General features: G+C 37.3%; 1 protein-coding gene and 1 pseudogene across 1 annotated transcript in view; both read right to left on the bottom strand.

Annotated features, from left to right (window-relative positions):
* Positions 1-12,383, bottom strand: part of LOC131657074 (large ribosomal subunit protein uL4z-like) — a 30,807-nt pseudogene extending 18,424 nt beyond the window's left edge.
* A 2,891-nt stretch (positions 12,384-15,274) lies between these two features.
* LOC131644453 (uncharacterized) overlaps positions 15,275-23,233 on the bottom strand; it is a 29,511-nt gene continuing 21,552 nt past the window's right edge. Inside the window, exon 8 of the mRNA XM_058914959.1 lies at positions 15,275-16,382. Coding sequence (XP_058770942.1) covers positions 16,191-16,382 — 192 coding nt within the window. The 3' untranslated portion in view covers positions 15,275-16,190. The remainder of the gene's footprint in view (positions 16,383-23,233) is intronic.

The raw sequence follows: 23,233 nt of genomic DNA on the forward strand, positions 1-23,233 counted from the left end.
CATTCTAACCTTACTATCATGATAGAATTTGGTCTTTTCTTTGTAAATTGAATTAGACTTATAGGCATGCAATCTCATCTCTTCCAACTCATTAAGTTGGATTTTTCTTCTCTCTCCACACAACTTGTGGTCAAAATTCAAAAGCTTCAAGGCCCAATATGCCTTATGCTCTAGTTCTACGGGAAGGTGGCAACTTTTACCATACACCATTTGGAATGGTGTAAGACCGATCGGTGCTTTGAAAGCGGTCCGATACGCCCACAAGGTTTCATCAAGCTTCATTGACCAATCCTTCCTAGAACTAGACACAGTTTTCTCAAGAATTCTCTTAATCTCTCGATTGGTCCTCTCAACTTGCCCATTAGTTTGTGGATGATATGGAGTAGCTACCTTGTGCTTTACTCCATATTGCTCCAACACTTTTTCAAGCGGAGCATTACAAAAATGAGATCCACCATCACTAATTATCACTCTTGGCGAGCCAAACCGCGAAAATATATTTTTCTTCAAAAACTTTATCACGGTCTTACCATCTGCTTTGGGTGAAGCAATCGCTTCCACCCACTTAGACACATAATCAACAGCTACCAAGATGTATTCATTTGACATTGAGGAAGGGAATGGTCCAACAAAGTCAATACCCCAACAATCAAATACCTCAACTTCTACAATACTTTGGAGGGGCATTTCCTCTCTTTTCCCTATTCCTCCAGTTCTTTGACAACTGTCGCATGAGGCAACATGGTGGTAGGCGTCTTTGAACAAAGTAGGCCACCAAAATCCCGATTGAAGGACTTTTGTGGCCGTACGCAAACCATTAAAATGACCACCATAAGGCGAATTGTGGCAATGCCACAAAATGCTTTTTGTCTCCTCATCCGCGACACATCTTCTCAGAAGATTGTCACTACTCAACTTAAACAAGTGAGGATCATCCCAAACATAGAAATTAGCATCGTTCAAAAACTTTTTCCTTTGATTCCAAGTTAGATCCTCCGGTATCCAGCCAGATGCTTTGTGATTAGCCATATCTGCGAACCAGGGTCTAACTTCTTGTACCATGTACAGTTTTTCATCCGGGAATTCTTCCCTCACTTCTTTTTCATTATTTGTCACCTCGGTATTCACTAACCGAGACAAATGATCCGCAATCAAATTTTCTGTACCTTTCTTATCTTTCACTTCAAGATCAAATTCTTGAAGCAAAAGAATCCACCGAATAAGCCTCTGTTTTGAATCAGGCTTGGTGAGAAGATATTTGATTGCGGCATGATCAGTATAACACACAACTTTAGAACCAATGAGGTAAGGACGAAACTTTTCCAATGCAAATACAATTGCGAGCAATTCTTTTTCTGTGGTAGCATAGTTGACCTGTGCCTCATTTAAAACTTTGCTCGCATAATGTATAGCATGGAATTGCTTGTTCTTCCTTTGGCCTAAGACCGCACCAACCGCATAGTCACTAGCATCGCACATGAGTTCAAACTCAAGCGACCAATTAGGAGCGACAATTATGGGTGTGGTGGTCAAATTTGCTTTAAGTTCTAGGAAAGCTTTTAGACATGATTCATCAAAATTAAATTCCATACCTTTGTTGAGCAAATTACTCAAAGGCTTTGCGACCTTGGAGAAATCTTTGATGAATCTTCTATAGAACCCAGCATGTCCTAAGAAGCTCCTTATGCCTTTCACATTCACCGGAGGGGGAAGTTTTTCAATAACTTCAATTTTTGCCGGATCGACCTCAAGCCCCTTTGAAGAAACCTTGTGGCCAAGAACAATCCCATCCGTCACCATGAAAGTGCATTTCTCCCAGTTGAGAACCAAATTTGTCTCAATGCATCTCTCCATCACCACATCAAGGTTCTTCAAGCACAAGTCAAATGATGACCCGTACACAGAAAAATCATCCATGAACACCTCAATGCTTTTTTCGATCAAATCTGAGAAGATAGCTTGCATGCACCTTTGAAATGTTGCAGGAGCATTACATAGTCCAAATGGCATTCTTCGGTAAGCGAAAACACCAAAAGGACATGTAAAAGCAGTTTTCTCGTGGTCCGCCGGATTCACTGATATTTGATTGTATCCCGAATAACCATCCAAGAAACAATAGAAATTTCTTCCGGCTAACCTTTCTAACATTTGATCCATAAAGGGCAATGGAAAGTGATCTTTTCTTGTTGCTTGGTTCAACCTCCTATAGTCAATACACATACGCCACCCGGTCACCGCTCTCGAAGGAATCAACTCGTTCTTCTCATTTCTCACAACTGTCAATCCACCCTTCTTAGGAACCACATGCACCGGGCTCACCCATTCACTATCGGAGATGGGATAAATCATCCCCGCCTCTAATAACTTCACAACCTCTTTTCTAACAACTTCTTTCATGGTTGGATTCAATCGCCTTTGAGGTTGTGCCACGGGCCGAAAATCATCTTCTAACATAATCTTATGCATACAATAGGCCGGACTAATACCCTTCAAGTCGGATAAAACCCATCCTATTGCTTCTTGATTCTTTGTCAACACTTCCTTCAATCGATGCTCTTCCTTCTTAGACAAACCACTATTAATGATAACCGGCTTAGTAGAATTGTCACCGAGAAACACGTATTTCAAGTGAGATGGTAACACATTCAACTCCACCTTTTGCTCTTCAACTTTAGGTTCATCCTTCAACTCTTCAATTTGAGTTTCAAATGGATTCATCTCCTCACAAGCCTCTAAGTTTCTCAAGCAATCTTCAATTTCCTTCTCTTGATCTTTGGTGAGAACTTCGAGAGCTTCCATTAAAGTCTTCTCAAGAGGATTCGACAAGTACATTTGATTTTCCACTTTCATAATAGCCCTTTCGGTAGCATCGATTCTAAAACAATCATCCTCATCATTAGGATGCTTGATGGCTTCAAAGAGATCAAGGCATAATTCTTCATCTTGGTACCTTAATTTCATTAAGCCATCATCAATGTCGATCATCATTCGGGCCGTCTTCATAAAAGGCCTTCCTAAGATCAATGGAATCTCAGGATCTTCTTCCATGTCTATAACGATAAAATCAACAGGATACCAAAATTTGTCAACCTTGACAAGCAAGTCTTCCGCAACTCCATGAGGATGAGCTGTGGACTTATCTGCTAATGATAACGTCATTCTTGTCGGTTTCAAATCATTGATTCCTAATCTTCTCACCATTGACAAAGGGATCAAATTAATGCTAGAACCGGTATCTACCAAACCTTTGCCTATGTGAACATTTCCAATAGACACCGGTAAGGTTACCCGCCCAGGATCATTTGATTTTATCGGAGTAGTGCGTTGAATTAACGCATTACAACAAGAGCTCACCGTTACTACCTCCGGATCCAAGAATCTTCTCTTCTTAGTGATGATGTCTTTGATGAATTTTGCATACATCGGCATTTGCTCTAATGCTTCGGAAAAAGGGACATTGATTTGCAACTTGCTAAAAATGTCCAAGAACCGAGCATAGTGCTTTGCATCTTCTTTCTTTGACGGACCGGGAGGGTAAGGTAATTTCTTCACTTGTATAGAATCATCCACCTTCTTCTTTCCCTTTTCACTCACACTCAATTTTTTTCTTTCTTTTTCTACAACTTTCTCAAGAGTTTCTTTTTCCACTAATTCTTTCTCTTTCTCATTTTCAACTAAATCACCCTCAACATTTTTTTCTACTTCAATCACCCTATCTTTTTCACTCTCAACAATTTCCTCCTCAACTATCTCTCCTACACCCATATCAATATTTCTACCGCTACGAGTTAGAATTGACTTACAATGCTCACGAGGATTTTCTTTTGTAGTAGCCGGAAAAGGACCTTTGTTTTGATCGGCAAGTTGCTTTGACAATTGCCCGACTTGAGTTTCAAGGTTCTTAATTGCGGCATCCGTACTCTTTTGGCTTGCAATTTGCAATTGCATGAATTGGCTAAGAGTGTCCTCGATAGAAAGCTTTGTTTGTTGAGGTTGTTGATTGTAACCGCCTTGATAAGGATTTTGACGATTCGATGGGCCCGCTTCCGGCCTCCATCCTTGATGATAACCTTGATTACCTCTTTGTTGGTAACCTTGGTTATTGTTGTAAGGTTGTTGTTGTGGTCTCCCACCATATCCTTGATTAGGATTAGACACATAATTCACCTCTTCATCCGGTGGAGGACAAAAACCAGTTTGATGGTCACCCCTACACAATTCACAACACATCACATGTTGATTTTTAGAAGGGCTCCCATTTATCTCTTTGATTTGTTGAGGGAGTTTTGACATTTGTTGAGTGAGCAATTCAACTTGTTGTGTCAATAACTTGTTTTGAGCAAGTATTGCATCACTAGTGTTCAATTCAAGAACTCCCGGTTTTCTTTGCAATGCACTACGGTTGTGTTGCCCTTGATGATCATTCAAAGCCATTCTATCAATGATAGCAATCGCTTCTTCAGCAGTTTTTGACATCAACGAACCACCCGCGGTAGCATCTAAAAGAGTTTTTGGTTGAGGTTGGAGTCCATTTCTAAAGATATGGATTTGAGACAACTCATCAAACCCATGACCTTTGCACTTTCTAACCATGGACTTGAACCTCTCCCATGCTTCATTGAGAGATTCATTCGAACCTTGAGAGAACACCGCAATAGAAGTTTTCGCTTCCATGAACCTATTGTGAGGAAAGAACCGATCCAAGAACTTCTCTTCTAACTCGTTCCAATTTGTCATGACATTATTTGGTTGATCAAGGTACCATTCCTTAGCTTTTCCAATTAAGGAATGAGGAAAAAGTCTCCTGAACACCTGTTCTTCTTGGTCTTCCGGAGCACCTATTGTTCCGGCAATCTCGTAGAACTTTGTTAGATGAGTAAATGGATCCTCGTGATCTGCCCCTGTGAACGGATTTTGGTATAATAATTGAAGTAACCCCGTCTTCATTTCGGAGTTTCTTCCATTGGCCTGATCACGAGCAAATTGTGCATTGAGACGAGGGCTGTTAACACATGGCCCTCGAGGTGGTGGTGGATCCGCAGCCATTTCTTCCTCAACCAAGTTTTCAACCGGAGTTGAAGAAGAAGATGCTTCTTGTTGTTGTCTTCTTTCCCTAGCTAGTTGTCTCCTCCTACGAGTTTTGCTATTCTCTCTACGAGCAGTCCTCTCAATCTCAGGATCAAAAAGGAGTTGATCTGCAGGTACACGTCCTCGCATAAACTGTAATCTGAAAAACTAACCAAGCAAATTAACAAACACAAGGAAAATAAATTTAGACACAAGATATTAATTATAAGACTCAATACAAAACAAACTATTGCAATGCTTGCAATATCTAAACAACAATCCCCGGCAACGGCGCCATTTTGTTGAAAGAGTATTGTGGTGTACTTTTTGCTATTATCGTATCCACAGGGATTATTGCGATATCACCGCCGTTCTATAGCCTATTTTGTCTTGAGTTATGGTTACTTTAAATTTGGGTTTGCAAAAGATCATTCAATTCTTTTAGTAGCAAAGAGTAAATTAATGAAAGTTCTAAGTTAAAGAAAATGTATCAAGATTCGATTTCATCGACCTAAATTTGTATGTCTCCTTGTAAATATACATATATGAACATGGTAACGATCAACATAATTACGTATCGACGCCTATATCGTCCGTGTCCGCAACGATATAGTTAGATTTACCGTATTGTTTAACCGACGATTTCTCCACCGTTTAAACAATACAAATAACGTTTTAAAACCGATACTAAGTAAACATCAAACGCTAAATCCATGTCTGCAATTTATAGTTTGATAGATGATAAAGTTAGATCTAGATACAAATATTGATGTCTCAAACACTTATACCAAAGAAAAAGCTTTAATAAACAAACTAAACCATCTATATTGATCATCACTTGTTCATACACATATATTCACAAGAAAAACCTACAAAAGGCTAGGAAGATTACATCTTATCTTGATACAAAAGAGATTTAGCTATCCATGAAAATGGTAGCTTGCTCAAGAAGTAAAGGATGAAGATCAACAAGCATCAAAGGCGATTAATCGACGATCAAAGCTTCCAATCTTCGATTCTTTGTTTGCTACAGTGCACAAGTGTTCTTTAGCTCTCAAAATCAACCAACCAACACAAAATATCTGAAAACTCCTTTATATAGCATTTCTGAAATCTGTCCAGGGCGCGTCGCGCCCTCCAGCGCGCTTCGCGCCAATACACTTAAAATTATAAACCGCCCATGCGCGTGACGCGCGCAACTCTCTGTCTGGAAGCTCCAAAATGTCTTGCCCAGGGCGCGACGCGCCCACATCCCAGCGCGACGCGCGCATACTTCTGCCAGGCACTCTCTTGCAAAGCTCAAAACAAGCTCCAAACTTCCCCAAAATTGGCTAAAACCTACAAAATCATAACTAAAACACATATTAACATAAAATGAAAGCTTAATATTATAAACCATAAATAATTATCTAAAACTTCAGGGAATTGTACGAATATCCGATAAAAACGGTCGAAAGGTGCCATTAATTAAACTAAATATAAACACAATTTGGCACCTAACAGTAGTGTCTTTAACGTAGATGAAATTTTAGAAACGTTGAACCCCTCTCTTGAACATGCAAGTATAAGGTAGTTGAGCTCTTTATCTTCTCCCTTTTTCGATGATGTGATCCTTCATCCAAACCCCTTTTTCAAAGCATACTCTTGATAATATGTTTTAACTTCCTCTACACATGAAAAACACATCCCAATAGCATGAATCCAATGTGAATCATCATCATCACCATTACCATTATCATAATCAACTTCTACATCTTCCCCTTGAGTACTATCACAAACCAAATTGTTTGATCTTTCCATTATGTTTCAATTGTGGCAGGACGTATGACACCAAAGCTGCACAAAGTATATTAATTAGATGTTTAACAAATTTGGTTAATAATGTGTAACAACTTGGTTAATGATGAGTATGCATTGGTTAATAAACACACAGACCTGAGTAAAACTTTATAACATTCTTTATTATATAGTTGGTTAATGGTGTGAAACAAGTTGGGCAATACATTTCATAATATGGTTCATAAGAAATCATGAATAAAAATATGTCATCAATCAAAAGTAAACAAAATCGGTTATTGGTGTGTACAAACTCGGTTAATGGTGTGTATACATTGGTTAATCAACGCCCTGACATGAGAAATTTTTTTGAAAATTCTGTATCCATCTTTCAACATAAACAATACCACATATGAGTACAAATATTAAGAATGATATCATTCCAAGGATAAAACTATAATGGCTTAAAAAAACTTAGGGATTATAAAATTTCACTCCATTGTTGATTATAAAAGTTGCAGAAAATAGTTGACTAAGTGTTGGAAAATGGGTGATAGGGCGGGAGAAAAAAAAGGAAGAAGGTGAAGATAACAATGTGTGTGTGTGAAGAGAGAGAGAGAGAGAGAGAGAGAGAGAGAGAGAGAGAGAGAGAGAGAGAGAGAGAGAGAGAGAGAGAGATATGAAAATGTAAAATCTGATTTTAATATTATATTATTATTGTTTAGTATATATAATAGTATTGATACGGTGTGGTGTTAATATTGATGTCAAGATAGCAATTCTGAAAAATAAATACTGAATATAGATACTTGCAATTGATATATTAGAAAATCAAGACACAAATATATGTGATTAGTATAAAAGATAAGGGACAATATTTAAAGACATATTTAAATCAATTGGATGATTGATGAATCTCATTTGAAATGATAATGTAAAATTATTTTACACTGTCAGTGTACTACCTTTAACTTCATAAAATAATAACAAATTTATTATTCATAAATTTCGCCATAAACCTATACTACGACCATTTCCTAAGGACTAAGATCCAACATGAGAAAGCAAGCATGTACCCAACATTAAAAGCATGTACCCAACATTCAAATTCTAGATACTAATCCTCATTACTCACGCTTCCCTATAACTGCACAAAAACTCAACATTTCATATGCAACCACTAATTAGAATTTGAAGTTAACATCAATGGCACAAAACTAATAAAGAAACAATAAAATTATGATTCACACAAATCTCACCTTAACCCTAGTAGAACAATTTCGTATCAATGACAAACACAATGTGCATGAAAAATATAACCCATTCACACTAAACTCTTTAATGCAAAATAGAATTCATTATATGTTTTCTAACCATATTTTCTCAAATTCTCAATTCTATAAATTGGCTATAAGAATGAAAATCTAGAAATTGTCTTTACAATACCCTATTTTTATTTTCACGTACAATACTTTTATCTTATTTACCATTCTTTAAATTAATTTATCCTTTAAAATCATTTAGCACAAAAATTTATTGGATCTCTCTGCTCTCTCTTTGTTATCATGTTGTTCACTGCATTTTGTTATGTATATTTGTTTTTATAACTATTTAGTTTATTATGAGACGAAAAAGAAATTCAACACTTTTTGAACTCAAATAAAAATGGTTGTTTTTCAAATTTTTAAAATATACGTTTTGATTTGGAATGGGTTGAGTTTGACCTCGAACTGCCCACTATCCAACCCTTTTGGAATTGAATATACTTTTATAAAAAAAATTGTAAAAACTATCCTTTGATATTATTTAGTTGTCTTTGTTTTTATGTTTGATGACTTAATTTATATAATATACAAAAATATCATTAATTTACTCTGATATAAGATTTAATTTCTCCCCCACAACAAAATTTATATGAATCAAATAATAATTAGTCTAAATAAATTTCTCATTGACATATACAAAATTTTCTTATTTAAAAATAAAAAGAAAAAGTGTCACTAAACAAACACTCTTACAATTACACAAGTTTGTTATAAATATTATTATATTAAGTATTAGAAAATGGAAAATATAAAATACATTTAAGTAAATAAATATACATTTAAAAATAAGTAACATATTATTACAGTTGTTTTTTTTATAAATTTAAAACCGACTTAAATTCATAATTCAAATATTTTTTTAGTATTTATTTAAGTATTAAAGACAAATATTTATTTATTTTATATATATATATATATATATATATATATATATATATATATATATATATATATATATATATATATATATATATATATATATATATATATATATATATATATATATATATATATATATATATATCAAAAACATATATTTTCTTTATTTGTTCATTTATTTTGAAAAACAAATATGTCCCCGATTTCTTGTTATATTATTCAATAGCAAATAATTAAAATGTATTTTATTTATATCAATGATAAATATGTATCCTATATTTTTTTAATATTTATTAAAGACAAATATTTATTCAGCGTATTTATTTTTAAAATAATGATAAGTATTCATCTTATATTATTCTGATTCAATTTCTTAATAAAATATCAAATATTGTTGCAAATATTTCTTTCTCCACCAAAAACAACTATTCATCTTATATTTTTCTAATTCAATTTTTAAATAAAATATCGTATATTGCTGCAAATATTTCTTTCCTTGGTCAAAATTTTGCACATAATTTAAGTGAATTGGTCTTCAAAATGTACCATTTACTAAATTTCTCAAATTGATAGATATCTTTACTACAATCTCTCAGATATTTTCTTAATTAGCACTTCAAGTAATGGCAAGTGTCAACTTTTGAAATATAATTTTGTATATTAAGTGGGAAGAGGAATTGAAGTGATTAGAATTTCAAACCAGCGCAAGGGTCAACTTTTGAAAGTGTTGTAGCTGAAACTGTCTATGCCATTTGAAATTATAAAAATGATGCGTGTTTTGGAAATAAGGTAAATAATTATCAATACTATAGTTTATAGAAGAGGATAGAGTAGCCCTAAGTTTATAGAGTAAATTGCTCCTTTGATGTTAGTCTAATTTAGCCTTTTTGATTTCTTTTTTTCCTCCATTTTGAAGGTTGGATATTTTTTATCACGTTGTCGATAGCTGTTTCTGAATTAATATATCATTTCTTGATTCAAAAAAATGTAAATATTCCTCATTTGTTATATACTTTATGAAAGCATAGATTCTAGTTAGACGATTGCAGTTTTGATAAAGTTAAATTTGCATTAAATAATTTATTGAGAGAGTTTACAGTTGTTTTCACCAAGAGTGAAAGAGTATCTCAATTCTCTAATTGATATAATATGCGGTGTTTCGATATTTATACGCATTGCAGTAAGAGAGATAACAAAACTCTATTAGAGACAAACCTCTAATAGCTTATAACCACCTAACACGGCTGTTTTTGAATTAATATATCATTGCTTGATTGAAAAAAATAATGTAAGTACTCCTCGTTTGTTGTAAACGTTGTGAAAGCATGGATTCTGGTCAGAAGATTGCTACAATTAAGTTGTGTTAAAGTTGAATTTGTATTGATTATTCATTGAGAGAGTTTACAATTGTTTTCATTGAGAGTGAAAGAGTATCTCAATTCCCTAACTGATACAATCTGCCGCATTTTGATATTTATATGCATTGCAGTAAGAGAGATAACAAAGCTCTATTAGAGACAAACCTCTAATAGCTTCTAACCACCTAATAGATTCCTAACAGGTAACAGAAGACTAACTATGTTAGTGCCTTGAGCAGGCTTTTACTTCTTTTCTTCTTCATATGCATTTTTCACATATATCTCTAACATCCCTCATCAAGCTCAAGGGGAGTGTGTTTCACAATGCACTTTTAAGTTTGGAATGCAGGTCCTGAAACACTGCAGACCCAAGTGGCTTTGTTAAGGTATCAGCAATCTAAGCTGCAGGCGGAACATGTTGAATCTGAAGTTTCTTGGCTACAACCATTTCCCTTACAAAATGTATATCTAATTCTATATGTTTAGTCCTAGCGTGTAACATAGGATTATGAGACACTAGCACTGCGCTTAAATTGTCACAGAGCAGAGTTGGTGTATAGAAAGAAACACCAAGCTCAAACAATAAAGATTCCAACCACAAAAGTTCTAAGGTAGAGTGAGCAAGGGCACGATATTCGGCCTCAGTGCAGGATCAAGCAATCAAGGATTGTTTCTTAGAACTCCGAGAAGTTAAATTTGGACCCAAAAATATACATGTATCAGAAGTGGATTTGCAATCATCTGGGTCACTTGCCTAGTCCGAATCATTGTAGGCCATGAGAGAAAACTTGAGCAGAAATCGAAGGAGACAACAGTAAACCATAATGTAATGTACCACTCGGATATCTAAGAATCCTTCTAACTGCATACCAATGAGTGTTCAACGGGGAGGCCGTGAACTGACATGCTTTGTTAACACTAAAAGTAATGTCAGGTCTTGTTAAGGTTACATACTATAAGGCATCAACAATCGACCTGTATAGATGCGGATCAGAAAAGGCTGGGGAACCATGTTTGCTTAGCTTACATGTGCTAAGCATGGGTGTAGGAACCCCATTAGCATTTTCCATTTTTGTCTTGGCCAATAGATTCTTTATGTATTTAGCTTGTGTAAGTAGAAATGAGTCATTGCTCTGAGTTTTGACTTTTATACCTAAGAAATATAAGGGTCTACCAAGTTTCTTCAGAGCAAAGTTTTTTAGTTTTTCAATTAGACTGTGGATGAGTGTGGGACTAGAATCTGTAATCAAAATATCATCATCCACATATATAAGTACATACAAAGAAACACCTTGGTTGGAGTATACAAAGAGTGAATGATCACACTTAGAGTGACTGAATCCAAATTGAATAAGAGATTGAGTTAGCTTTTCATATCGTGCTCGTGGCGCCTGTTTAAGGCCATATAGAGCTTTTTGAAGTTTTCACACAAGAGTCTTCTTAGGATGAACAAATCCAGGGGGTTGAGTCATATAGATATCTTCTTGAAGTATCCCATTTAGAAAGGTATTGTTCACATCTAACTGTTGAATTTCCCATTTGTAGGTTATGGCAAGTGTAAGTATTAGTCTAATTGTTGTTGGCTTGACCACGGGTGAGAATATCTCAGCAAAGTTAGACCCTGGTTCCTAGCCCTTTGCAACCAACCTGGATTTATATTTTTGAACACTCCCATCTGGATTTTCTTTTATCTTGAATAGTCATTTACAACCTACAGCTTTTATGTGTGGAGGTAAAGTGGTTAATGTCCAAGTTTCATTTGCTTTCAAAGCATCAATTTATGCCTCCATTGCTTTGACCCATTCTGGTTTAGACAAAGCTTTTGTTTAACTATTGTTGGTTCAGTTTCAGTATGAGCTACAAATACCTTGGGTTTTGATTTCCCTGTTTTGGCCCTAGTCAACATGGAATGATCATTATGTAAGAGAGGCATAACTGGTTCAAGTCTACTTACACCAACGGAAGGAGACATAGACATGTCAGACTCAATAAAAATTGGATAAGTTTGTAAGTTAGACTGAGTATATGAGGTGCTTCGACTGTTAGTTTGAATAAGAAGTTGATTTAATTCATTGGGTTGGTGTGAAGATAGGCTTCAATTGATATTAGAAACAAGGGACTGAAGTGTTTCATTATTCTCTAGATAATTAGAGGAACCAGACCTATGGTCAGGGGTAGCATCCTTGTTATTTTGTTCAGTACCCGTAGGGTAGCTGCCTGAACCAGTGCTGTTGTGTAAGGAAGCAGGGTCAAGTGTATGGTTGTTGTTATTTTGTGCAATACCCTCAAGGTAACTTGTTGGACCAGTGATATTTTGCAGGGGAACAGGGTCAGGTTCAACATAGGTATTTGACCAATCTGTGATAGTACAACTGGAGCAGACTAACTATGCAGATTTTTTGAGGCAGACTGAGTTGGCATAGTATTTAAAGGAATGGAAACACTTCTTTTGGGAGATTCAACCATAGGTATTGGCCTTGTTTGAGTGTTAGCAGGTGACACACCACTATTAGATATAACATATGTGAGTGTAAGGTGTGTGTTGAACCTAGTGCAGTTTTGGACATTTTGGTACAGTTGGATTCAGACTTACTAAGGAACATAGTTGAGAAAGGAAAGTCATGTTCAAGAGAGATACATATTCTACCCTCTTTTCTTAAGCATTTGAAACCCGTATGTTGAGGAGAGATACCAAGATAGACACATTGTTGGCTTCAAAATTGAATCTTGTGTTTGTTGTAAGGTCTTAGTAAGGGAAAACACAACACCCAAAGACCTTTAAAGACTTGTAATCAGGTTCTTTCCCATTTAGAGCATGAAAGGGTGAGTTGAACTGTGGTGAATTGGGATAGGGGAGTCTATTTATTATGTGAACACATGTAGCAAAACTATGGTCCCAAAAGGTGATAGGGATAGATGCATTAGCTAACAGCGCAAATCTCATTTCTACTATATGCTTGTGTTTTCTCTCCACATTCCCATTTTGATGGGATGTGTGGGGGCAAAGTAGTTTATAATTTATGCCTTACTCAACTATGTAGTTTGTGAAAGGTGTGTACTCACCTCCAAAGTCAGACTGGACTGACTTGATTGTAGTGTGGAATCGTGTCTTGACAAATAAGTGAAACAATTTGAAAGCTTGAAGTGTTTCAGATTTTGTCTTTAGAAAGTATAGTCATGTGTACCTTGTGGAACCGTCTACAAAGGCCACATAACATCTAAACACAGAGCTAGATGGTTGGGGTGAAGGACCCCACAAGTCAATATAAATGATATCAAAAGCATTAGAATAAACCGTAGTAGACAATGGAGAATGAATTCTAAGAGTTTACCAAGATTACAGGACTTACAAGTAAAAGTATCAACTTTATTTGGAGTAGCTATATTATACAATTTCAATATTTGTCTAACAGAATTAAGATTGGCATGACCAAGACGATTGATTATGCCACAAGAAACTAGAAAGAACGTTACTAGGCTTAATTGTAGTAGAATTAGAAATAGAGCAGCTTTGTATACCAATGGGAATACATAGGTTGTTATTCATGCATTTTGATCTTGGCATCCAAGGGTAGCTTGGGAAAGCAGTATAAACCACTATCATCAAGGTATCCCTCAAATAGAATTTGTTTAGAATCTTGAGATTTAACACAACATTTATCAGCCAAAAACTCAAATATGACATTGTTATCCCTAGAGAATTTAGAGACATACAGCAAGTTTCTTGTGATTGTGGGAACATGTAATACATTAGACAACAATAATAGTTTATGAGGTACAATCTTAGAATGAAAACGGGTTGAACCTATGGATTTTATGGTAATAGTATGACTACTGCCAACATATACTTTGGTAGAACCTACATAACTTTTTGAATTGTGTAAAAAGGAATCATAAGGTGTGAGATGGTGAGAAGCACCTGAATCAGCAAACCATGTATGTGATTCCAATTCAGCTGGCAGTGAGTATTCTTGAGTGTAAGCTAATTGTGGATTAGCAGTTGCCATCATTGCCATAGCCTGAGTGTTTTGGTTGGAACCTTGAGCTTGCCCCTGTGTTGCAACAGATTCATTCACAACACCAGTGAAGCTTGAAGAGTTGTGTGGCATAAAGGTTTCATCAAACCTATGCCAACAATTAGTGACTAAATGCTCGTATTTGCCATATAGTTGGCATGTTGGACGATTATCAGATGTATTTCATCCCCAACCACGAGCAGACCTCTAGTGTAGCGAGTTCCCCTGCCACGATTTCCAGACAATGCTCCTTTGGAGCTAGTTGCTTCCTGACTTGTATGAGCTAGGTTGGCTGCTACAGTGGATGTGGCAAGTTCTTGTCTAAACTTGTCCAATTGTGCTTCCTGAACATAGAGGAGTGCTTCTATATCACATAGGGACGGTGGCTCTTTGCTTCCATAGGTCTGCATTACAAAGGGGTTTTACTCTTCAGGGAGACCATTAAGAATTGAGTCGATTTGATATTGTTCTAAAATCGAATCTCCCACTGCTATAAGAGAATTTGTAATCGACTTGATTCTTAGAACAAACAGAGTGGTGGATTTGTTTCCTTTCTTCTTCGATTTCAGCTCCACTCTTAGTTGTCGAACCCTAGCTTTTAGCCGAGCATTGAAGAATTTGTGGATCCTGTCTCAAACTTCAAATGCATGTTTGTAGGAGAGGACTCGAGGTAGAACGGATTCAGAGATGGTGGAAAGCAACCATATGAACACAGCTTGATCTTGGACCAACCAAGATTCATATTCTTCAGAGAACGTAACATGTCATACGATCTTGATCCGTCTTGAATTTCTGAGGAATTTGTGGATTAACTACGATTCGACGCATCTTTTGCATCAAGATTACTCCTTCAACTTGTTGATTCCATAGCAAATAGTTGTTTTCTTGTAGTTTGATCGAAACCTTTGGTCCAAATGCGTTGTGCGAATTCGAATTTGAAGACGCGAAGATTGATGGAATTTGGTGAGATTGCATTTGTGCTTGGCCAATTGAAGCTTGATTTTCAGTGGACGCCATTGCTGCACCTTGAACCAGTGAAGATTAGGGTTGCTTTGCAGGGATGAAGAGCAACAAAAGGGATCCGAGATTAGGGTTTAAGGAAGCATAGATGAACGGAACCAGTGAATGATACCATGATAAAGTTGAATTTGCATTGAATATTCAATGAGAGTGAAAGAGTATCTCAATTCTCTAACTGATACAATTTGCAACATTTTGATATCTATATACATTGCAGTAAGAGAGATAACAGAACTCTGTTAGAGACAGACCTCTAACAGCTTCTAACCTCCTAACAGCTAACAGAAGACTAACTCTGTTAGTCCCTTGAGCGGGTTTTGCTTCTTTACTTCTTCATATGCATTTTCCACATATATCTCTAACAAGTTTAACCTCGAAAACAGATAAATGTAAACCTTTTGGTAAACCATGAAGGTTTCTAGAAATTGAATTATATAACTGCACTTTGAGAAAGGAGACTTACATTAGCTTCATTTGGTCCATGTCAACAGATGTTGAAAGTAGTTGCTGAATCTTAAACTTTTTTCTTAACCATTCGAAGGAAAAAATATAATATTTCTTCTAAATAGTTCTCTCACGTGTTAGAAAGCCATTTGAAGTAATATACCAATTATATATCCATTTATTAATAAAAAATAACAATTATTTGTCCAAAGCATAAGCCACTAAGTCTCTTAAACAAATTAAGAGTAAAAAGCAGCAGACAAATCAATTCATGGATGCAAGTAAACCTATGACTTTCTGGACCTCTAATCTTTGGATACTCTGATAACTATACCAACTGGAGTCTGGTCACTTCTGAGATGACCGGAACCAATCAAATCACGAAGATGAAATCTCATATCGAGTGGGGACATTCGAAGACGCTTCTTTTCTAAAACAGCCAACATCATCTCCTTATATTGACGTCGGCTGAGAAGGGAAATAATTTCCTTCCTTCCCTGAACAACAAAGTTAAAACAAATTCATTATGATAAATATATTACCTAAAGATCAAATTACACAAGTTATACAATTTAAAGAAAAAAAGAAAAAAAAAACTGGGGCCTCTCTCATTCTGACTAAGTATAAATCTGAAAGTGTAATGACTGCCCAAATCATACTCCTACTTCAAATATTACCGGCAATAGACTTCTATTTGCCCACATGTGTAGTGGTGATTAACAATTCAAGCTCAACCTAATAGTGATTAGAATTAGGATGTAATCTATATGATGAGTCAATCAGTTGATAACTCACTAAATATTTACGGCCATGTGAGCTTGAAATTTGTATGACTTTAATGCTTGTTTCAGAATAATTTTGAAAAAATTGTCACTCTTTATTTTCAAAAGCTCTCTCAAGTTAAACTCGCAAAAAGAATAATTGCTTTTCAAAATTAAACTGATCCAAACATGAGACTGGCATTAAATTTCAAGGGTACTCACCTTTCCGACATGGCTGAGGTCTAGTTAACAGAATTAAGAAGCAATACAAATATAATCAAGTTCCATGCCTCTCACTAGTAATTTTCTCCTTCCCAGTACAAAGCCCCCCAAAAGAAAATAGCAACATGTGTTCAAGTACTGAACAAACAATTGAAGCACGTGTACTAAAATCAAACATATTACACGAATGAATAATAGGAGGGTTACCATGCACCACCTACAAGTGATGCATAAAAATTTGAATAATAGGAGGGTTACCATGCACCACCTACAAGTGATGCATAAAAATATTTGACACACGAGAGGGACAAAAAAATGCTTCCTCCTACCACACTCTACCTTCATGATAAGAAGCGGGCCACTAGGCCCATTAGAGAGAAGAAACAATCTGTCTTACTAAAAGACCATTATTATTAGAGGAGGTGCTTTTAGTAACTATGTTAAGAGTTTATGTTTATTTTATTATGTTGGCCCATGGCCCATTAGGGTGTTAGAAAACCCTAGCTATATATTGTAAGGATCCTCTTCTTTAATGTTAAAAAATTCAGAAAAGTTATCTTTATGTGTTAATCTTTTTATGCAACTTTAGATCTTGGTAGCTTAGTGTAACCTAACATTGGTGCTTTCATTTTTTACCTCTTATCCCTCCCATGGCTCCCCCAAAACCCCCCAATCCCTCTTCTAAAGAAATTTTAGAAGAAGCTCTTCAAATCACTACCTTAAACCTAAACAATGCAATGCAAGAGACACAAGAGCAAATGGATGTAAGATTCCACCAAATCTCTACCGAATTATCCAACCTCCAAACAAGGTTTGATAATGACAAAAGTGCGGAAGACTCTAGATTTGATTCCCTCATGGCTGCCATTAAAAAAATTTCTCTTGAAAAAGAGCTGCAGCAAAACCATTCTACCCCTTCTGCTACTGTTCACGAAACAGGTACAACAAGCAGATCCGCTACTGTTCACGGCTCCGGGACCACTGCTGGGTCCGCTACTGTTCACGGAACAGTACCTCCGGTCACCTCAACTACTGTTCCTGGAACAGCAGCCACTTCAGGTATGCTACAGAACCTACATTCTAATTCTAGGGTTCCTCCACCAAATTTTCAAAACCTGTCACCAACACACACACCATTGAGAAATTCTGCAACTTTCTCTACTACACACCCCCAACCAACACCTAACCGTTACATCAATCCTCACACCTACTCAACCTTCGTTCCATACCCCCCTATTCCAACTATCCTATCATCCTCTCAACCTTTCACTATGCCTTTTTCCCAACAACCCCCATTCTCCCAATTTCCTTCCCAAAACCCTTATCCTAATCTCTCTCATATACCACCCCTCCCAACTATTAGAACCCCAAAACTTGATCTCCCTATGTTTGATGGGTCAGAACCCCTTGATTGGTTGTTTCAAGCTGAGCAGTTTTTTAATTTTTATAATATGCCACCGGAAAACCGTTTGTCATTGATTTCATTTTACATGAAGGGTGATGCTTTGTCTTGGTTTAAATGGATGCATCAAAGCCATTTGTTAACCGATTGGGTTTCTTTTCTCAAAGCCTTAGAATTACGTTTTGGTCCTTCAACTTTTGACAACCACCAAGCTGAATTATTTAAGTTGAAACAAGATGGATCGGTGGTTGATTATCAAACCAAATTCGAAAAGTTAGGGAACCAAGTGGTTGGCTTGCCACCGGATGCCATATTGAATTGTTTTATTTCTGGTTTAACGAATGAAATTCAAAATGAAATTGCAATTCACAAACCCACCAGCATTTCACAAGCTATTGGTTTAGCTAAATTAATTGAATCTAAGTTGAAAGATTCTAAACCCAAATCCCATAAACCCTTTGCAAACTCTTACTATAAACCTTCTGCCCCTTCAGCCAACCCATCGCCCAAACCCCCTAACCTTCCCATTACCCAAAACCCAAGTCCCTTCAAAGCCCAAACAAGCTCTGCCCAATCCAAACTACCAATAAAAAAACTCTCCCAAGCCCAACTACAAGAGCGTAGAGCCCAAGGCCTATGCTTTAATTGTGATGAAAATTTTTTTATTGGCCATAAATGTTCAGCAAGTAGATTTTTAATTCTTATGGCGGATGAAGACCCTATGTGTGAGCCCACTCATATGGAAGATAGTGTCGAATCTGAAATAGAGCAAGACTTAAATGACACTTATTTCCAGCTCTCTCCCCAAGCTTTAACAGGACAATTCTCACCACAAACACTCAAATTCAAAGGCAAAATTGGTGGTTTATCCGTCATGGTTTTGGTGGACACCGGAAGCACCCATAACATTTTGCAACCCAGAATTGCTCAACACCTCAATCTTTCACCCACACCAATTAACCAATTTTCTGTCATGGTGGGAAATGGTTCCCACTTACAATGTGAAGGCATTTGCAATAATGTTCCTATTACCTTACAAACTGAACTTTTCCATCTTCCATTCTATCTCTTGCCAATTGAAGGAGCGGATGTTGTTCTTGGAATGGCTTGGTTAAGAACATTGGGACCTCTACAAGCTGATTTTTCCATTCCATCCATCTCTTTTACCCATCACAAAAAACTCATTACCTTAAAAGGGGATCCCACAGCCCATCCCGCCCATACTACCTTTCACCAACTTAAACACCTCATACACACCAATTCTGTTGCCTCTTTTCATCTCATGTTTTTCGAAAATACTACAAAAGAGCCACCTAGACAACACTCACAAGATACCTTGCCTAACACAGCAACTAAACTAAACCCAAAAATCCAAACACTCCTCACCAAATACCAAAATATCTTTCAACCCAAAGAAGGACTTCCCCCTAGTAGACCCCATGACCATCATATTCCCCTTATTCCAAACACTCCTCCCATCAATGTCAAACCTTACCGATACCCACATTCCCAAAAAACTGCTATGTCTGCCATAATTCAGGACATGTTAAAAGAGGGAATAATTATTCCTAGCCGAAGCCCTTTCTCCTCACCCGTTTTACTAGTAAAAAAAAAGATGGTTCATGGAGATTTTGCGTAGACTATCGTGCGCTAAATGCAGTAACCATAAAAGACCGTTTTCCCATCCCAACCATTGATGAACTTCTTGATGAGTTAGGCAATGCTACTTACTTTACCAAGTTAGACTTACGCTCTGGCTACCACCAGATCCGAGTTGCATCGGAAGACACACATAAGACGGCTTTTCGAACTTTCGACGGACATTATGAGTTTCTTGTAATGCCGTTCGGGTTGACAAACGCCCCATCCACTTTTCAATCAGCTATGAACGATTTACTTAGACCCTATTTGCGCAAATTTGTTTTAGTTTTCTTTGATGACATTTTAATTTACAGCCCTACTTTCAGTGATCACCTAGCTCATTTGCAAATTATTTTTGATCTGTTGGAATCTAATGCTTTTGTGGTGAAGCTACCTAAGTGTGTTTTTGCAGTCAAACAAGTGAATTACTTAGGCCATATTATTTCAGTAGGAGGTGTTGCTCCAGACCCAGAAAAGGTGCAGGCCATGTTGGATTGGCCTACCCCACGTTCACTCACGGCACTCCGCGGATTTTTAGGCCTCACCGGATTCTATCGACGATTTGTCAAACACTACGCCACTCTCGCCGCTCCTCTCACCGATTTATTACATTCCACTAAATTTGAATGGACTACAGCAGCGGCCGCAGCCTTTACAGAATTACAGATGAAGATGACCGACATGCCGGTCCTGGCTTTGCCAGATTTTACAAAACAATTCGTTATAGAGACAGATGCTTCAGGTCTTGCTATTGGTGCAGTGCTTTCCCAGGATGGACACCCCATCACCTTCTTCAGCAAGAAAATGTGCCCTCGTATGCAGGCTTCTTCAGTTTACGTGCGCGAAATGTTTGCTGTCACAGAGGCAGTAAAAAAATGGCGTCAATATCTAATTGGGCAGAAGTTTCATATTTATACAGATCAGAAAAGTTTGCGTAATCTATTACTACAACGTATTCAAACACCAGAACAGAAAAATGGGCAGCAAAATTGCAGGGGTTTAACTTTGAAATATTTTACAAACCTGGAAAATCTAATCTGGTCGCAGATGCTTTGAGTCGAAAGTTCCACTCACACGAAGGTCTGCTCATGACTCTCTCATCCCCAATTCCAGAGTTGTTAGGCACGTTGCGAAGATTTTATGCACATGATACAGCAGGCCAAGTCTTAGTTCAACAGAATATAACACCTCACAAAGATTCTGGTTCATTTGACTTCAAAAATGGACTACTGTTTTACAGAGACAAATTATTCATACCTGACATTCAACGTCTTCGTCTAAACATCTTGCAAGAATTTCATACGACACCAACAGGCGGCCATTCGGGGGTGAAGGCAACACTTGCTCGAATCTCCAGTTCTTTTTCATGGCCAGGAATCTACAAAGAAGTAAAAACATTTATCAAATATTGCACCATTTGTCAAGAAAGCAAATATTTAACTCAGAAGAAAAAAGGCTTACTTCAACCTCTTCCAATCCCTAAACAGGTTTGGGAAGATCTGACTATGGACTTCATTACCAATCTCCCGAATTCCTTTGGCCACACCGTTATCTGGGTCATATGTGATCGTCTGTCTAAGTTTGTCCACTTCATTGCTCTTCCTACTCATTTCACTGCAAAAGATCTGGCCCTGCGTTTCTCAGTGGATATAGCACGTCTCCATGGTATCCCTAAGTCTATCATTTCTGATCGAGACTCACTTTTCCTCAGCAAATTCTGGAAACAGTTTTTTAAAGCACAAGGCACCACATTAAAGTATAGTACAGCTTACCACCCTGAGACGGATGGCCAAACAGAAGTTGTAAATCGGTCATTGGAAACATACCTTAGGTGCTTCGTTGGTGATCACCCTCGCCACTGGTACAAGTTTTTACACCTTGCAGAGTTCTGGTTCAACACTTCATTCCACACAACTATTCAGATGACGCCCTTCAAAGCATTATATGGTCGTGACCCTCCCAATCTTTCCTCCTATCTCTCTGATCCGAACCTGGATGCATCGTTGGTCACCTCCTTGCACAAAAGAAACAGCATTTTGCAGGAGTTAAAGGAACATTTAAAAAAAAGTCGTACTCAGATGGAAAAACAAGCAAACAAGAAGAGATCAGATTACGAGTTCAAAGAAGGTGATATGGTTTTGCTTAAGCTCCATCCTTACCGTCAAATTACTGTGTCGAAAAGATCCTCTCAGAAGTTAGCAAAGCGGTTCTTTGGACCATTTCCGATTATCAAACGTGTCGGTAAAGTCGCTTATTTGCTGGATCTACCATCATCTTCAAGGATTCACCCGGTGGTCCATATTTCTCTCTTGCGTCCCTATTTCTCTCAGAACCTGCAAGTCACAGATCCAGAGTTAGAACACACATGCAAACCTCCATTCAATCGGAACGGACCACACAAGACAGAAAACCTCACCGTGAAAGCAGATGGGAACACGAAGCCTCTCATCCAACCGCGGGTACCTGCAAGTTTCAGCAACCAAATCGTAAACCCTTCTTTGTCTAATAGTTACAAAGACGAAAACAGGAAACAGCTTTGTGTGAAAGATCCTACCTTCTCCATGGATCCTTGTTTGGAAGCAGCTCCTAACAAGTTTTCGGTTTGGTCTTCTGAAAAGGTTGAACGTCTTATGCGGTGTGAAGATTTTTGGAAGAAGAATAAGAGCTCCTGAGAGAGAGTGAAGAGACTTGGAGAAAAGAGGAAGAAATGAAAGGTTTGGTTTCCGAACCAGCTTATGTACTTCCTACACTTTCTAAGGGAGTTAGTACACCTTTGGCTTCACGTGATTCAAGTTATGTGGATACAGCTGTTTCCAACGGTACTTTCTCTGTTCCCCACACGTTACACAAAGCTCAAGACTCGTCTCACACGCCTCACACGGCTCGAGGCGCCAGCTGTTCCCATCCGAAGCCCTTATCCTCTGCCCACACATCTCAACCATCCGTTCCAGATTTCATCCCAGATTCTCTTCAAGATAGCCGTTTGACTACATCTCCCACACTTGATCCGTCAGCAGCACTAGTTAGGCCCACCGATCCATGCCTTGCCAACTCCAACCCAATTGTTTTTGGGCCTCCTTTAACCTCTTCTATGAACCTTGAGGACAAGGTTCTTTGTGACCCCATGAGTATTGATAAGAAGCGGGCCACTAGGCCCATTAGAGAGAAGAAACAATCTGTCTTACTAAAAGACTATTATTATTAGAGGAGGTGCTTTTAGTAACTATGTTAAGAGTTTATGTTTATTTTATTATGTTGGCCCATGGCCCATTAGGGTGTTAGAAAACCCTAGCTATATATTGTAAGGATCCTCTTCTTTAAT

This window comes from Vicia villosa, linkage group LG1 (genome assembly GCF_029867415.1).
Source record: "Vicia villosa cultivar HV-30 ecotype Madison, WI linkage group LG1, Vvil1.0, whole genome shotgun sequence".
Taxonomy (NCBI): Eukaryota; Viridiplantae; Streptophyta; class Magnoliopsida; order Fabales; family Fabaceae; genus Vicia; species Vicia villosa.